The 12,839-nt window shown below is 35.1% G+C and overlaps 1 protein-coding gene across 4 annotated transcripts in view; it reads right to left on the bottom strand.

The window, feature by feature from the left end:
* Positions 1-871: 871 nt before the first annotated feature.
* Positions 872-12,839, bottom strand: part of LOC111052821 — a 32,442-nt gene continuing 20,474 nt past the window's right edge. For 2 of the 4 annotated variants that reach the window (XM_039432176.1, XM_039432184.1), the window contains exons 2-6: positions 5,942-6,116; positions 5,073-5,212; positions 3,928-4,045; positions 2,938-2,999; positions 872-1,659 (exon numbers count right to left, since the gene is read on the bottom strand). In XM_039432176.1, the coding sequence (XP_039288110.1) occupies positions 1,321-1,659; positions 2,938-2,999; positions 3,928-4,045; positions 5,073-5,212; positions 5,942-6,113 (831 nt within the window). In that variant the 5' untranslated portion in view covers positions 6,114-6,116 and the 3' untranslated portion in view covers positions 872-1,320. Of the gene's footprint in view, positions 1,660-2,937; positions 3,000-3,927; positions 4,046-5,072; positions 5,213-5,941; positions 6,117-8,504; positions 8,746-9,239; positions 9,653-12,839 lie in introns of those variants that run through there. The other 2 variants (XM_039432169.1, XM_022339620.2) reach the window with 2 other exon arrangements.

Below are 12,839 nucleotides of genomic sequence, written 5' to 3'. Positions count from 1 at the left end.
TTGAGTCAATTGATTTTAATCATAATTAATGCTTTAAAATGTGCATCTATTCAACTTCAAGCCTTTTATCGCTAGTTTCTAAAAACAAGTATTATAGCAATAAAAACTTTGTGAGTCAATAGTTGAGAAATTTAGTTAATATTGTTAAAAAATAAAAGTTTGATCCAATGTTCTTGGTGTTTTACTAAAAATGTCTACCTCCATGTCTCAAAATTTTGAGATATTGAATTTTTTATTGTTCTGTTTAATGTTTAACAAGTTTCTACAAATCTCAAAGCTCTTAATGATCTGCAAGCTTTTTCAGTTTTCTGAATGAAAAAATTGAATCACTGTTGTTGTCATTACCGTACTTCTTTATTTCAATTGTAAATCTAATTCTACTTGTCCCCAAAATTTATTGTTTTTATTGAAGCCGCCTATTACCAATGATCAATGGAGTTGATAATATGAAAATTTTTTTTTTTTTTGAATTTAACTGACTTATGAAATTGCATTAAAAAATCTGTAGGACGTCAGTTTATAGCAAAATAATGGTTTTTGGTTTAGTAAGTACTAAGTAGTCTTAAGCATCCAATAGTTAAAACATATCAATGAAATCATATATATAATATCAAACATATCAGTGAAAGTGAACGGTACAGTGAGTATATTATTCTCATAAGCTCTAATGGGACTATTCATACTCGCTCAGCCTTGCTAAGTGGGAATAGTTCAACCAGAATACATGGAAATTATATTTTCTCTGTGCCGGTCACTTTCACTGATGTGGGAATACAGCTTAAATCTTAACAAGACTCAAATTTATTACATATATTTTTTACTCAGTTGGAAATCTTCCTGTTCATACGGTTGATGTGAATTACTGGATACATTTTTAGTCAATAAATTTATTTATTCAATCAAACATTAATACATAATAGAGTTAATAGATATAGTTATTTATAAAACAAATTTTCTTTAGTACAAAATGCTTATATAGCAAGGGGTTAACCGTTCTACCAAGAGGAGTAACCAGATTACCCTAACCTCATCTCATCTAGCCTAATTTTCTACATGAAAATTTCAACATCTTAGTAAGCCAACATCATGATTAAGTTAGCCAAAACTGTTTGGTATAAAACAAGTTCTCCAAAATATTTTCTGTTTTAGAAAATTATTAGCAAAAGTATGCATAGGTTATTGATATTATAACATTCAGTATCGGTTATATTCTATGTTATATTAATTATTGTGATATCAGTATGAACGAATTTGAAAAGTTTCTCCAATTGGTGACTTCTATGGCCGCTGCACAACAATTGGTGTCTAGAGGTTGGTGAATCAATCGGAGTTGTATCCGCTCAACATGTGCGTGAGATACATTTGAATGGTCTGCAGCTTGTGCCTACACTCTGGGTCGAGTGCGACAGGGGGCGCGTGGGGGCGGTTGGACTGACTGAGGGGCGGGAGGATGGTGACAACGTTGCCGTCACTGAGTGGCACATTGACTGTGGGGTTGGTGGCGGTGGGAATGGCCACATGGAGGGGACTGCCACTCAGTGACACGGCCTGCTCTCCCAGGCGCGGTTGTCGCAGCACTGACACTGGTGTGTTGATGTCGAACTTGGGTGTGATCGGCGTCATCTCCGCCCAACCAAACTGCGACGTCATGTATGGAGTCTGCAACAATCATTCATTCTTACAATATAATTAAATATTGATTTTTATCTTATACTAGAAAGGAATTTATCTACGACTGTGATATAATGTGAACAATACAGCATCACAATCAATCCCATAACAGGGGTCTTTTCGCAATGGGTTTCCAAAACTATGCTATAATGTGAACATTATGTGACTATTTATTCACTTAGGGCAGTTTGCACAGTCAAAGCTTAAACTGAATTTAATCAGCTGGTGGCTTAAACTCAAAATGTAACACATTATAACAAAAGATACTTGATACGGATTTAATCCAGTTTAAAATGAAATTTAGTTTAGATTGTAACTGGAAAAACGGCCCTTATTGTCACAATACATCATATTCTGAGTTACACTCGTTTGATTGGTGACTTGTCAATTACTATAACTGGCTACTATAATCGCTGTTTCTAGATTAATAATCATTGCAGTATAGATTTCTTCTAATCTAAAAATTGACATCGAAAGCTCAATTCATAAAATCTAGGCCCGGTTGCACAAAAGCCGGTTAAATTTTAATCGTGATTAATTTCACAAGAACCAATTTAGAGAAGGCTTTTTCAAAAAGAAGGTTTCTCTTAAGGTGCGTACAGACTTTCGCTCTGCTCCGCAATCGAACGTCACTCGAGCAGATCGATTGATGATTGACCGGGGAGCAAGAGTGGAACGCGAGAAGAGCTAACATCTCCCGTAACGTTCATGATCGGAGCTAGGACGGAGCGTGTTGGAGGCGCGTATATCTGTTCGCACTTTTAGGCTCAACTCACACTTACCTGCGTCTTCTCGACGCAGCATGTGTTTTCAAATGGTAACACTCAGACCAGTCGATTCTAGTCTCCGCGACCTCACGACTGTGAGACTGAGTCGAGCCTCGACTTGAATTGCGTAGTACCGTGCATTTTTAATGAAAGTGATGTTTTATCATTTTAGATAAGACAATGTATTCATAATAATATTATAAAATTTGATACATGCTAAGTAAAGACGAATTAGATCTTTTTTTAATAAAGTAAGGTTAGAAAATAGAGTACCATGGAACTGTAGTAGTGACACTGAGCAAAAAAAGCCGTAAGGTTGAGAGAATGGAGTATCCTCAACTGCAGTAGTACGATTTGAGCCGAGGAAGTGTGAGTTGAACCTTATTGGTTCTCGTGAAATTGATCACGATTAAAACTTAACCGGCTTTTGTGCAACCGGCACTAAGCGCTTTGATTATTGATGATAAAGCTATTCTGTAAATGTGCCGGGTCGGCCTACCTTCATAGCAGAATTCCTTGATCGGGTCGCTGATCTTGATACTCGACCGCCAGTCTGTTTTACTGGAAAGCAATAAGATACCAAACTATTAAGACAAGATCTACTTGAAATTTTATAAATACAGTACTAAAATTTGTGAATAATATACTAACAATAGTGAAGAAATAAAACAGTTGGAAACAATTAAACAGTTGAAACAATTCTCGTAAAATATAAAGCAAGTACGAAAAAATTGCTATTATCATCATCATCATCTCGATGCACAAGCGGGACTTGGAAAATTTTCAATTTCAACCATAATTCCATCAAGGATTTTGAATGATCTTAATATGATCTTTGTTATATTTTTTACAAATTTTAGGAACATTATTTCATCCATCAAAATTCTGGAGATTAACGGTTTTGGGCTGAGTTTGCTTGTACTCTCAAATATGATTTGTATCTGAATTAAGAACAAAGAAATATTGAAAACATAAGTTTCAAGTCAATATTATACCTATTAATAAATAATATCGAACCCAATTCCAAATAATATGGCATCAAAAGCCATGCTGACTCCTGCAAATGTTGAAAATATTGACGACAGGGAGAATAGCTAAAGTAAAATCAATGAAAACATTTTGTTCAGAGCGAGGATCGAACCTGCAACTGATTGCCAATCAGGCATGCTTCTATTTACAGCTAAACAACCAAGCAATCTCTGGATTCAAGCGTTTAGTTTATACCAAATCAAACCGTCAGTCAGGAAAGAATGGGAAAAAGTAAAATTGCATTGGTATTGCAATTTCATTTTTATAACAGCTTAATAAAGTAGGTTTCAGTAGTATTGGAATTATATTTTATTTTTTACTGGAACAAATAATAGCACATCCAGCTAAAGACTATCAGTGTTTGACACAGCCATTTAGATAGATCATTAGCAAGCAGCGTGTAAAACAAGTATAAGGTAACATTTATAGTGCTAATTGAATGAAAACCAGTGATACTTACTAGCTACTGGAGCTGGTTTCTTGAATCGATCCACACTACTAGTGCGCAGTCTTCTCGAACTGCACATTGGTTCAACATTTTCAATGTTTTCATCAATTTTAATTACATCGACTGCATACTGGAAAACAGGAATAATGTACAATGAACTAAAATCTACAATTTATAACAAAAATTATTTCTAAAAACGTCACGATATGGGAAGAAAAATATGATAAAAGAACAAGAAAATTGATTAACAACAACTATAGTGGGATTCACGTTTTAAAATCAGCATATAATTAAGGGCATGATCACATTGGATTCACGCGCAAGTAATTTAGTGGCGCATACATGAGCAAGGGTGCAGATAGAAACAAATTCTGGAAAGAGCCATAGAAACACGTTGTGACTTGTGCGTTTAGTATAAGCAGCAACAGACAAGTCACAACGTGTTTCTTTGGCTCTTTCCAGATTTTGTTTCAATCTTCAAATATATAGAAATCGACAGATAGATATCGGCCGGGTTGGTCTAGTGTTAAAAACTACGGCCTGCTAGCTCCGCTTTTGGATCGTGAGTTTGAATCCCGCCGATGGCATGTAAGTTTGATCATCTCATCGAATTTCCATTATCCACGCACAAGCAAAAAAGCTCATGTGGGCATCATTCGCAATTAACAAGAATCAAGAATATTAATAATATTGGATCAGATGTACCGGGATAATTTGAATAACAAGAAAAGACAGTGGGTGATAAAGTACACTCTCTTAAGAATAGTGCAAGAAAAGGGAATATGACAAGTATGCTGTCATTTGAAATCCACTGTCTTGATAACTTGAATCTGACTAGTAACTAGTTACAGCGGTATATTTCAATGTATTCTAAAATATTATTGGCATCTTGATTAAATGCTGATAAAAAGAGATTTACCTCAGAATGGATGCTTTCTGGAATAGGTACTTATATAGGATAGATGGGTTATATCTTGCCCCTTCGGATCGCTTCAAATTTGTATATTAAGAAATTGAATTAAAATACAGTAATATTTCTGTGAAAAATGCTGTGATAATATTTTGAAATATTATTTCCAATAAATTGTAATAATAAATAAAATTTCTAGTTAAATATTTTGAACACGAATTCATGAATAAGATTATTTTTAACTTACATTCTCTCTATACTCCTCGAACTGCCAGAGAGGTGCTTTCAAAAGTTGTCGTTTTAAAGATAGCTTGAACAAGGTTGCTGACTTGACATACTCGTCAATTTTGTTTTGTATTTCTGCGGTCAGTTCTTCTGCCGCTTTTGCTGAAAAAGGATAGAATCTTTCATTAAGTTGATGGTGTGTAAACCAAATTGGTAAAAACATATTCAACGGTACGTTACTGTAAAGTAATGTAAAAAAATAATAATACAACATCTCAATCTTTCAAACTAAAAGTATATCTAAACTTTATTTAAGAATAAAGTTTTAGGTTATTGCTTTCTCAATTTAAGCATTTGATAGTGCTCACCATTATTTAATTAGATAACAACATTTTGATTGGGTTGTTATTCATTTGCTGAGGTAGAACTCACTTCACTGCATGAAGCTGAATGCTGATCAGCTCCAAGCAAGTAATGTTTGAGTTCTGTCAAAAAGCTAGGAGATATTTATCATTTTCACTTATTTTAAATTTTAAATCCAAATATTTTCTCAAAAACAAATAAAACCTGCAAATATCGGGCCACTAACCTTAGTTTTGATATAAACCAAATTTGGTCCAGTATAACGTTTATAGTTACTTTTTAACAGTAACAGTGTCATAGTTGGTGAATACTTTGTATAGAATACTAAAGCAAGCTATTAGGCATGTATATAAGTTAGACGGCCACTACTGAAGGTCGTCGTCTTACTGGCGACTCAGTCTGGTGGCCCAATGTAATACGGATTAAGGATGATTGATTGTGTAATGTGGTCCTTTACGGAGGACAATTTGTTTAGCATTATAAATGAATATTTACAGAAAACAAAATCAAACAGTTGACTGAACTCACAAATTTCCTTTTTTGTCAACTTGAATGTCGACCTCGTTCTGTCTTGTTTTGGTGTTGACGACTGAACTGGGTCAACATCTTCCAGGAAAACTGAGCAGCTGACGGATTCCTTCATTCTTGATGGTCGCCGAGATCTTTGATTGTATGATGTCGACCGTTTTTTTGGTGCCATTTTCTAGATATACACAGACAAGACAATATTTAATGAATGAAAAAGAAAATATGTAGAAGAAATTTTGCACTCACGTGAGATCCAGCTAGGGGTCACTGCATATAGCAGACAATAACTGGCTCGGAGTAGAAGATGTTGGGTGGAGATTATCTTATTACTCCCGCTGACCCCCTCAGAAGGGTATAGCAAAGAAGGTAATGGTGAAGGGACAGGTGGTAAGGGACGGTTTGAACATTTATAATGAATTTAATCCGACTATTCTATTGATCAAGAATTAAATAAATATTGTCTGTGGGGTGCAGTGATCATATGACGGACATGTGTGGCATGCACCATTAAGCTGTTAACATCCGTGAACACTGCATGATAAGTGTGGCCCGGGCTTTAAACGTGGAATTTTTTGTTTTCTGTTATTGCAGTTTTCATGTTTCCGGCAAAACTGTGAAAACAGACATGGGAGACGTCTCATTCGAAAGTGAATGCTTCACCCTACAGAGCACACTTTCATTTGGGTTAGGATTATTCTTCTGTGAGAAAATCAGTGCCGTTACTTTATGGCAATTTTGATCACGCCTGTGTTACAGATAAGGTTTTGTTTGTTAGTCGAATGAATAAGTGATCAATAAAATACAAGCCCCCTGTGGGTTGGGGGGGATTTGAGTCGAACATCACATCGTACTCAAGAATTTGTTGAAAACCAGAATACAACTACAGTATCCCTGCTTGTCGTAGGAGGCGACTAAAAGAGACCCCCTTTCCAAAACCCTTCTTCTCCTTATTTATATTCTTTGGAACTCTTAATTTCTAGAATGACACTTTTTCCATTGACTTAGCTTTGTGCCATTTTTTCTTTTTCTATCCGTCGGCCTTCCTTAGTCATATTCTTACTTCTTCTTAGCTTAGGTCAACCCAAGGTGTGATGTGGACCGTGCTGATGGGAGGTGCTTTCATATGGTGTCTCTAACGGTGTCTGCAAGATACCAGGCGCCCTCCTGTAGTATTTAGCCTTGTCTGGACATGCGGGGCTCTGTCTGGGTTGACTCCACTTCCCTAGCTGTTCGTGGGAACCACATGAACAAACCAAACCCCAAGGCAACTCAAACCCATCGGGATCTGCCTCATCAGGGCAGGTTCCTCAATCTGAAATGGGTGCTTCAGGAACACAGGAGGTTCCGTTGCACTCTTATGTAGAGGCTATCAACATTGAGAAGGCTTTGATTACTACATAGATGATGTAAGCTCAATCACACCATCGATCCCAACTGAAGAGGAAGGATGAGCTTCTCAGACCAGTGCTCAAAGAAGGGCGGCCATTCAGGCAAAACGTCGTGGAAGAGGTGAGGCTTTTGACTGACCCTGCAAATTTTTGAGGGGCAAAAAGAAAAACCCAAGAGACCAGACATGGGTGAAACTACAGGCACAAATGTTAGTCAAGAGGCTGAGTCGAGGATGACCAGGTGCTCCAGAGGCAATTTAGTGACCCCTCCCTCAGCGGAAGGACCTACAAAAAAGGTCAGGAGAAGAACTCAAGTAGGTCACCAGGACCAGTCAGTCTAGTGAGACTGACAAGCAGAAGGGCAAGGAGAAGGGCTCTGTTTGGCTGCAAGCAACCAGGTGATGAATGGGATGTTAGTATAGGGAAAAACTCCTGGATCTTGTAAAGATCACAGGTAGTGGTTTGCCTAACTAACGTACTTGGGAACACAATAAGCTCCGGTTGACGTGTGGGGTTCTTTGCACCTTTGGATCCTTGAATCCGTCCCTTCAAAAATAACAATATCAAGGTGACACTATAAATCGCCAGAGCTTCACTCTTAACATGTGACTTCATGCAAACTGTTGCATAAATATATAAATTCAGCAGCTACAGCCGCTAGCGACTGAACGACTACAGCCGCGGCAACTAAACGGGTTGAATTGTAGTCATCGCCAATGCCTAGTCTACACTACCGCCAAGTCCCTGGCCAAGCTGGTAAGTGACCCACGTAGGTCTTGCTTATGCACATTGCAATGTGACCATTTGTGAATGAATGCTTGGCTGGCTACTCAACTTTGCTGGACAAAAATCGGAGCGATAGCAAGCAAAGGGCAGTAAAAGAGAGCACTGGCAAAGCAGCCATCTACACTATCACGTTTGTCGTCATTTCACGCATTTGGCAAGAGTGTGGAAGCGGTATAAGGAATGTCACCTTTATGTTTCACTTGAAATATTAACATTTATTAACAAATATTTAACATTTTATCATACTACCTACTTATGCATACTGTATCTATCTTATTGTCTTCATAAAAGTTACTACTCATTCCCAATGTTTCAGTATGTAATGTCTTAACTTGTAGGTTAATCTTTATGATAATATAATAGTGACCAAATATGGCTAAATAGTTTACCTGCAATAAATTACGGCGTAAATCTAGGACCAATGCCGTTAAAGGCTACCTGTCATCAAATTTTTGGTTTGGATCGATTTAGTATGTTATTTTGATCACAATAATTAAACGGTGGTTCACTATTGTTTTTAAAATAAACAAAGTTCAAAGGTTCACAATTTTGCATGTAAAATATACCGTGCCATCCATGTTGTTTTTTAAACTATTGATAGGTCGATGAAGTAGCCTATTTATAGATGTATGATCTAATCATTTTATTCATTTTTTTTTTTTTTTAATCCCTAACCCCATCCAGCATATGAATACCATTTAAAAGCAAGAACTTTACCTACTAGGCTAAATTACCCTTCTACCTTTGAAACATATCTCAACCTGGACCCCAATCCCTTCCAGCATATTGCAATTTCAAAACAAAAACCTAACTCCCTCCTAGCCTACCCTTTTATCTTAGAATGAAACAGTAATAAACAAATTAAACCTGATCTTTAAACGGCGTAATTCTAGGTTTAGAGTTGTGTGAAAAGTCTTAATCAAAATTAAATTATATTATTTTTAATCTGTGATGAGTGGCCGCCGTTTATTTTTTGTGATTTGTACTCAAAATAACACACAATAATTGATTCCAACTAAAATTTGATAACAGGTGTAATTGCACTGGACCTGGACTCTAGCCTAAATTACTATTACCGTAATTTATTGCAGCTTTTAACATCAATAATAAGTTAGGCTACTTACTTTATTGATGATCCAGATAAAAGACACTTCTAAGTTCAATCACAGTTAAGTTCTTAATTTTATCAAGAGCTTACAAGTTTCAACAACGTCTCAACAAGTATTATCTTAATCTTATTATTTCAAATTTAAATTTCAACTGTCGTGTCGTTTACCTCTTAACCACAGCTGTGGGAAACAGAAACTGTCAAGGTCAAATCAACCAGGACCTTCTATATACTACAAGGTATATTATATAGGTATATAATATTCAGGGTATATTACCATGTATTATAAATATACAAGGTATATTTTATTTATATAAGAAGTCCTGAATAAAAGAAGTATATCCTGTTTATATAAGAAGTCCTGAATAAACTGTCAAGTACAGAATCGACATCGACAGTCGACACAAAGCGTGTGGGTAGCCGGAGTTCCGTCTGCCCTGAAAGCCGCCACTCACAAAAAAAAATGGTCAGTCTTTACGGATAAAGCCAAAGTAGAACAGTGAAAGACAAACTGGGTCTACTCCTATTTTACATCTATCATTTTTTGGCAGCACTGAACCTGTATAATATTCCTCTTAGTTTGTAGGGGGCCGCGGAATTGGGAATATCTGGAACTCAAAATATCAATGTTAAATGTCCTATGCTTGAAAACTGTTGCTGGGTGGAACTCCGAATATTTGTCATTCAGCGGAATTGGAAATATCCGGAGCTCGAAATATGTTGCTAGGCGGAATTGGGAGTATCTGGAACTCAAATTACTTGTCTGGCAGATGGCGGAATTGGAAATATCTGGAACTCAAAATATCGGTGCCAGCCAAAGTGGGAATACTTGTAATGTGTTTGTCATTGAGAAATGGTTCAAGTCTGACTTATTTTATAGAATGATATGGACTTTTGGACCTGGTTTGTCGTTCTTTTTCAATTATAGACTATTCATATGATTTGCGATTGTACCAAAAAATAAGTAGAAGTAATTTAATATTTTCCAGATAATATAATATTTTATAATAAAATAATAATACGTACATATCTATTATTTTTTAGAAAATTTAATATGTCTTCAATATAATAGCATCAAGTTTATAGGTTATGTTATGCATAATAATAACAATAATAATAATAATTAAGGTAAGTGTAACATACATTTTTGCATTTTGCAACAGAACAGCTTCTTATAGAGTATTGTTTTACAGGCTAATCTTTTTATATGTAATGTATTCAAATGTAATTATAATTAGGATTGGGATAATACAAAAATATACTTTTTGCTTAGTGATATCTATTACATTGTGACAGAATTTGGTTTCTCAATAATTCTCATCCTGAAGTAAGTTTAATGTGGACTAAGTTACTAAGATTGAAAATATTATTTTAAAATAGCAAATTTAATTTATTAATAATAGGCTAGCAACTTTTATTAATTTCTTTGTTCTATCATTAGAATACTTGAATAATATTAGAAGTAGGGGTACTGAATAGGCTAAATATATTTAGACCTAATTCCCTATTGTGAGATATATGAATTTCATCTTCTTTTAAATACTGTAGTTAGGTTACTGCATCATTCATTCAATAAATTAAATAAAAAATGATTTGCTAACATAAGTGATTTACATGTAGGCCTACTGCAGTCAGGCTACTTGTTGGAAAATCCATTTAGAGAAATGATTCAAGATTAAGCTTAAAGTGGTTTAGCCAAATGTGGATTGTTTTATAAAATAAAGTTTTTCAGTATTTTATAAAAAGTTTTCCATTAACCAAATTATAAACTGAATGAAATTCAACCAGACTCACTGAAGCCCTAGAGGTGACTGGATTGGTTGTTTGAAGATAATTTATATACGGTACTCAGACTACTGTAATTTGTAGCATCATAGAGAAACAATAGCATAAAAAACATCTCATGGTGTTTAATTTAATGGTTTAGTATAGGGCTCTTATGTTGTAAATTTCACTGTTAACTCAAGCCGCTGGTATTTTTGCTTTATGGTAACTCAATATAAATATAATAACTCTGGTACTATGAGGTCCACCTAATGGCAGCATTTGATAAACATTGGTGTTGCTATTCTTGTCTATCATTAGACAAATCAAATTGCTTTGGAAATTGAAATAAGTTTTGCTCTATCCTCATGTTGCTTCACATGACTGTTTTTTTACAATGTAAAAATATACCTAATTAATTAGACCTTACAAAAAGATTTAATTTATGAATTACTAATTGAATAATATATTCTCTTGACGAATAAAATATTATTTATTATTATTATTAAATAGAATGCACATTTAATATTAGGCTACATCAGATATGTTATTCCAAATCAGCTATTCTCTATTATAGGAGCCAGTGGCAATACAGGAAATCGGCAACGCCGTTGTCCTATCTTTTCTACTGGCATTATAGCATTGACCTAACTATAAGCCCACTTGAATGAATGAATTTATTTGCCAAAAAACAAGATACAAACATAAAAATTAAGGAAATGTTAATCTATTTAATTAGAAATTATAACAAAACTAGCCGTCAGGCTTGCTTCGCTCGCCATACCCCTGACTGGATCGTCCAAGAATGAGATCAGCAGGCTCGCTTCGCTCGCCTGCATTTTTTCATTTCTATCATATTATAATAGGACAATCCAGTCGGGGGTCCAGACTAAACGTCTGGCTAAACAGGTATGGCGAGCGAAGCGAGCCTGACGGCTAGTAATATAATATTCCCAGGATTGAAGTAGCAGTGCCCAATCAATTTTTCCGCGATAAATTCATTTAAATCTTCAACTTGGTGCCAACCTAACAAAATCAACTCAACTTAATGCCAACCTGACAAAATTATTGATTTAGTTGCCAGTTAACAACTGTTTCGAAGAGGTACTCTATCTAGATTATAGTTCTATAGTAACATATGATATGGAAATTTCAATTCTAATAATTAAGAGATTGGGAGAAGAAGAATATACATGCTAAAAGACGAACTTTAAACCCTTAAAAACAACCCTTAGAGTTGAAATATTGTCAAAAGATTTCTTAGTGCGCCTCTAAAGGGCCAACTGAACATACCTACCAAATTTGAACATTTTTGGTCCGGTAGATTTTTAGTTATGCGAGTGAGTGAGTGAGTGCCATTTCGCTTTTATATATATATATAGATGATATCCTTATTTATGATAATAGTATTAATAAATTAAGATTAAATTTATGCTCACATGCATGAGTACAGTAGGTGAGGTAAAAATACCTGCAGAAGGAAGATTCCTTGTTTGCCAGTGTGACTCGTATTATAATCAGCTGTACTTAAGTATCGCTGTATTTATTTTACCCTCTTTGAATGAGTAGTTTTCATTTCTGTGGGTAGATGACACAAGCTGATAAGTCATGATTTGTAAACTTTTCAGGAGAGCAATTTGAAAGTTTGGCATAGCTGCAAACATTATCTATAATATTTTTTCTTACCCATTTTACACTAATATAATCAGCTGATACTCAACTATTTAAATAGAAAATATCAAGGGATAAAACAATTTATTTAAATTAACTATTGAGAATTTTTGCAAGTGATGTCAGAGATATCATGTTTTGCCATCTGCCAAATGTTTCAAATCACAATGTAACAGTATAG

This window comes from Nilaparvata lugens, chromosome 1, assembly GCF_014356525.2.
Source record: "Nilaparvata lugens isolate BPH chromosome 1, ASM1435652v1, whole genome shotgun sequence".
Lineage (NCBI taxonomy): Eukaryota > Metazoa > Arthropoda > Insecta > Hemiptera > Delphacidae > Nilaparvata > Nilaparvata lugens.
Note: the sequence above shows the minus strand (reverse complement) of the source record. Positions and strands in the feature narration are given on the sequence as shown.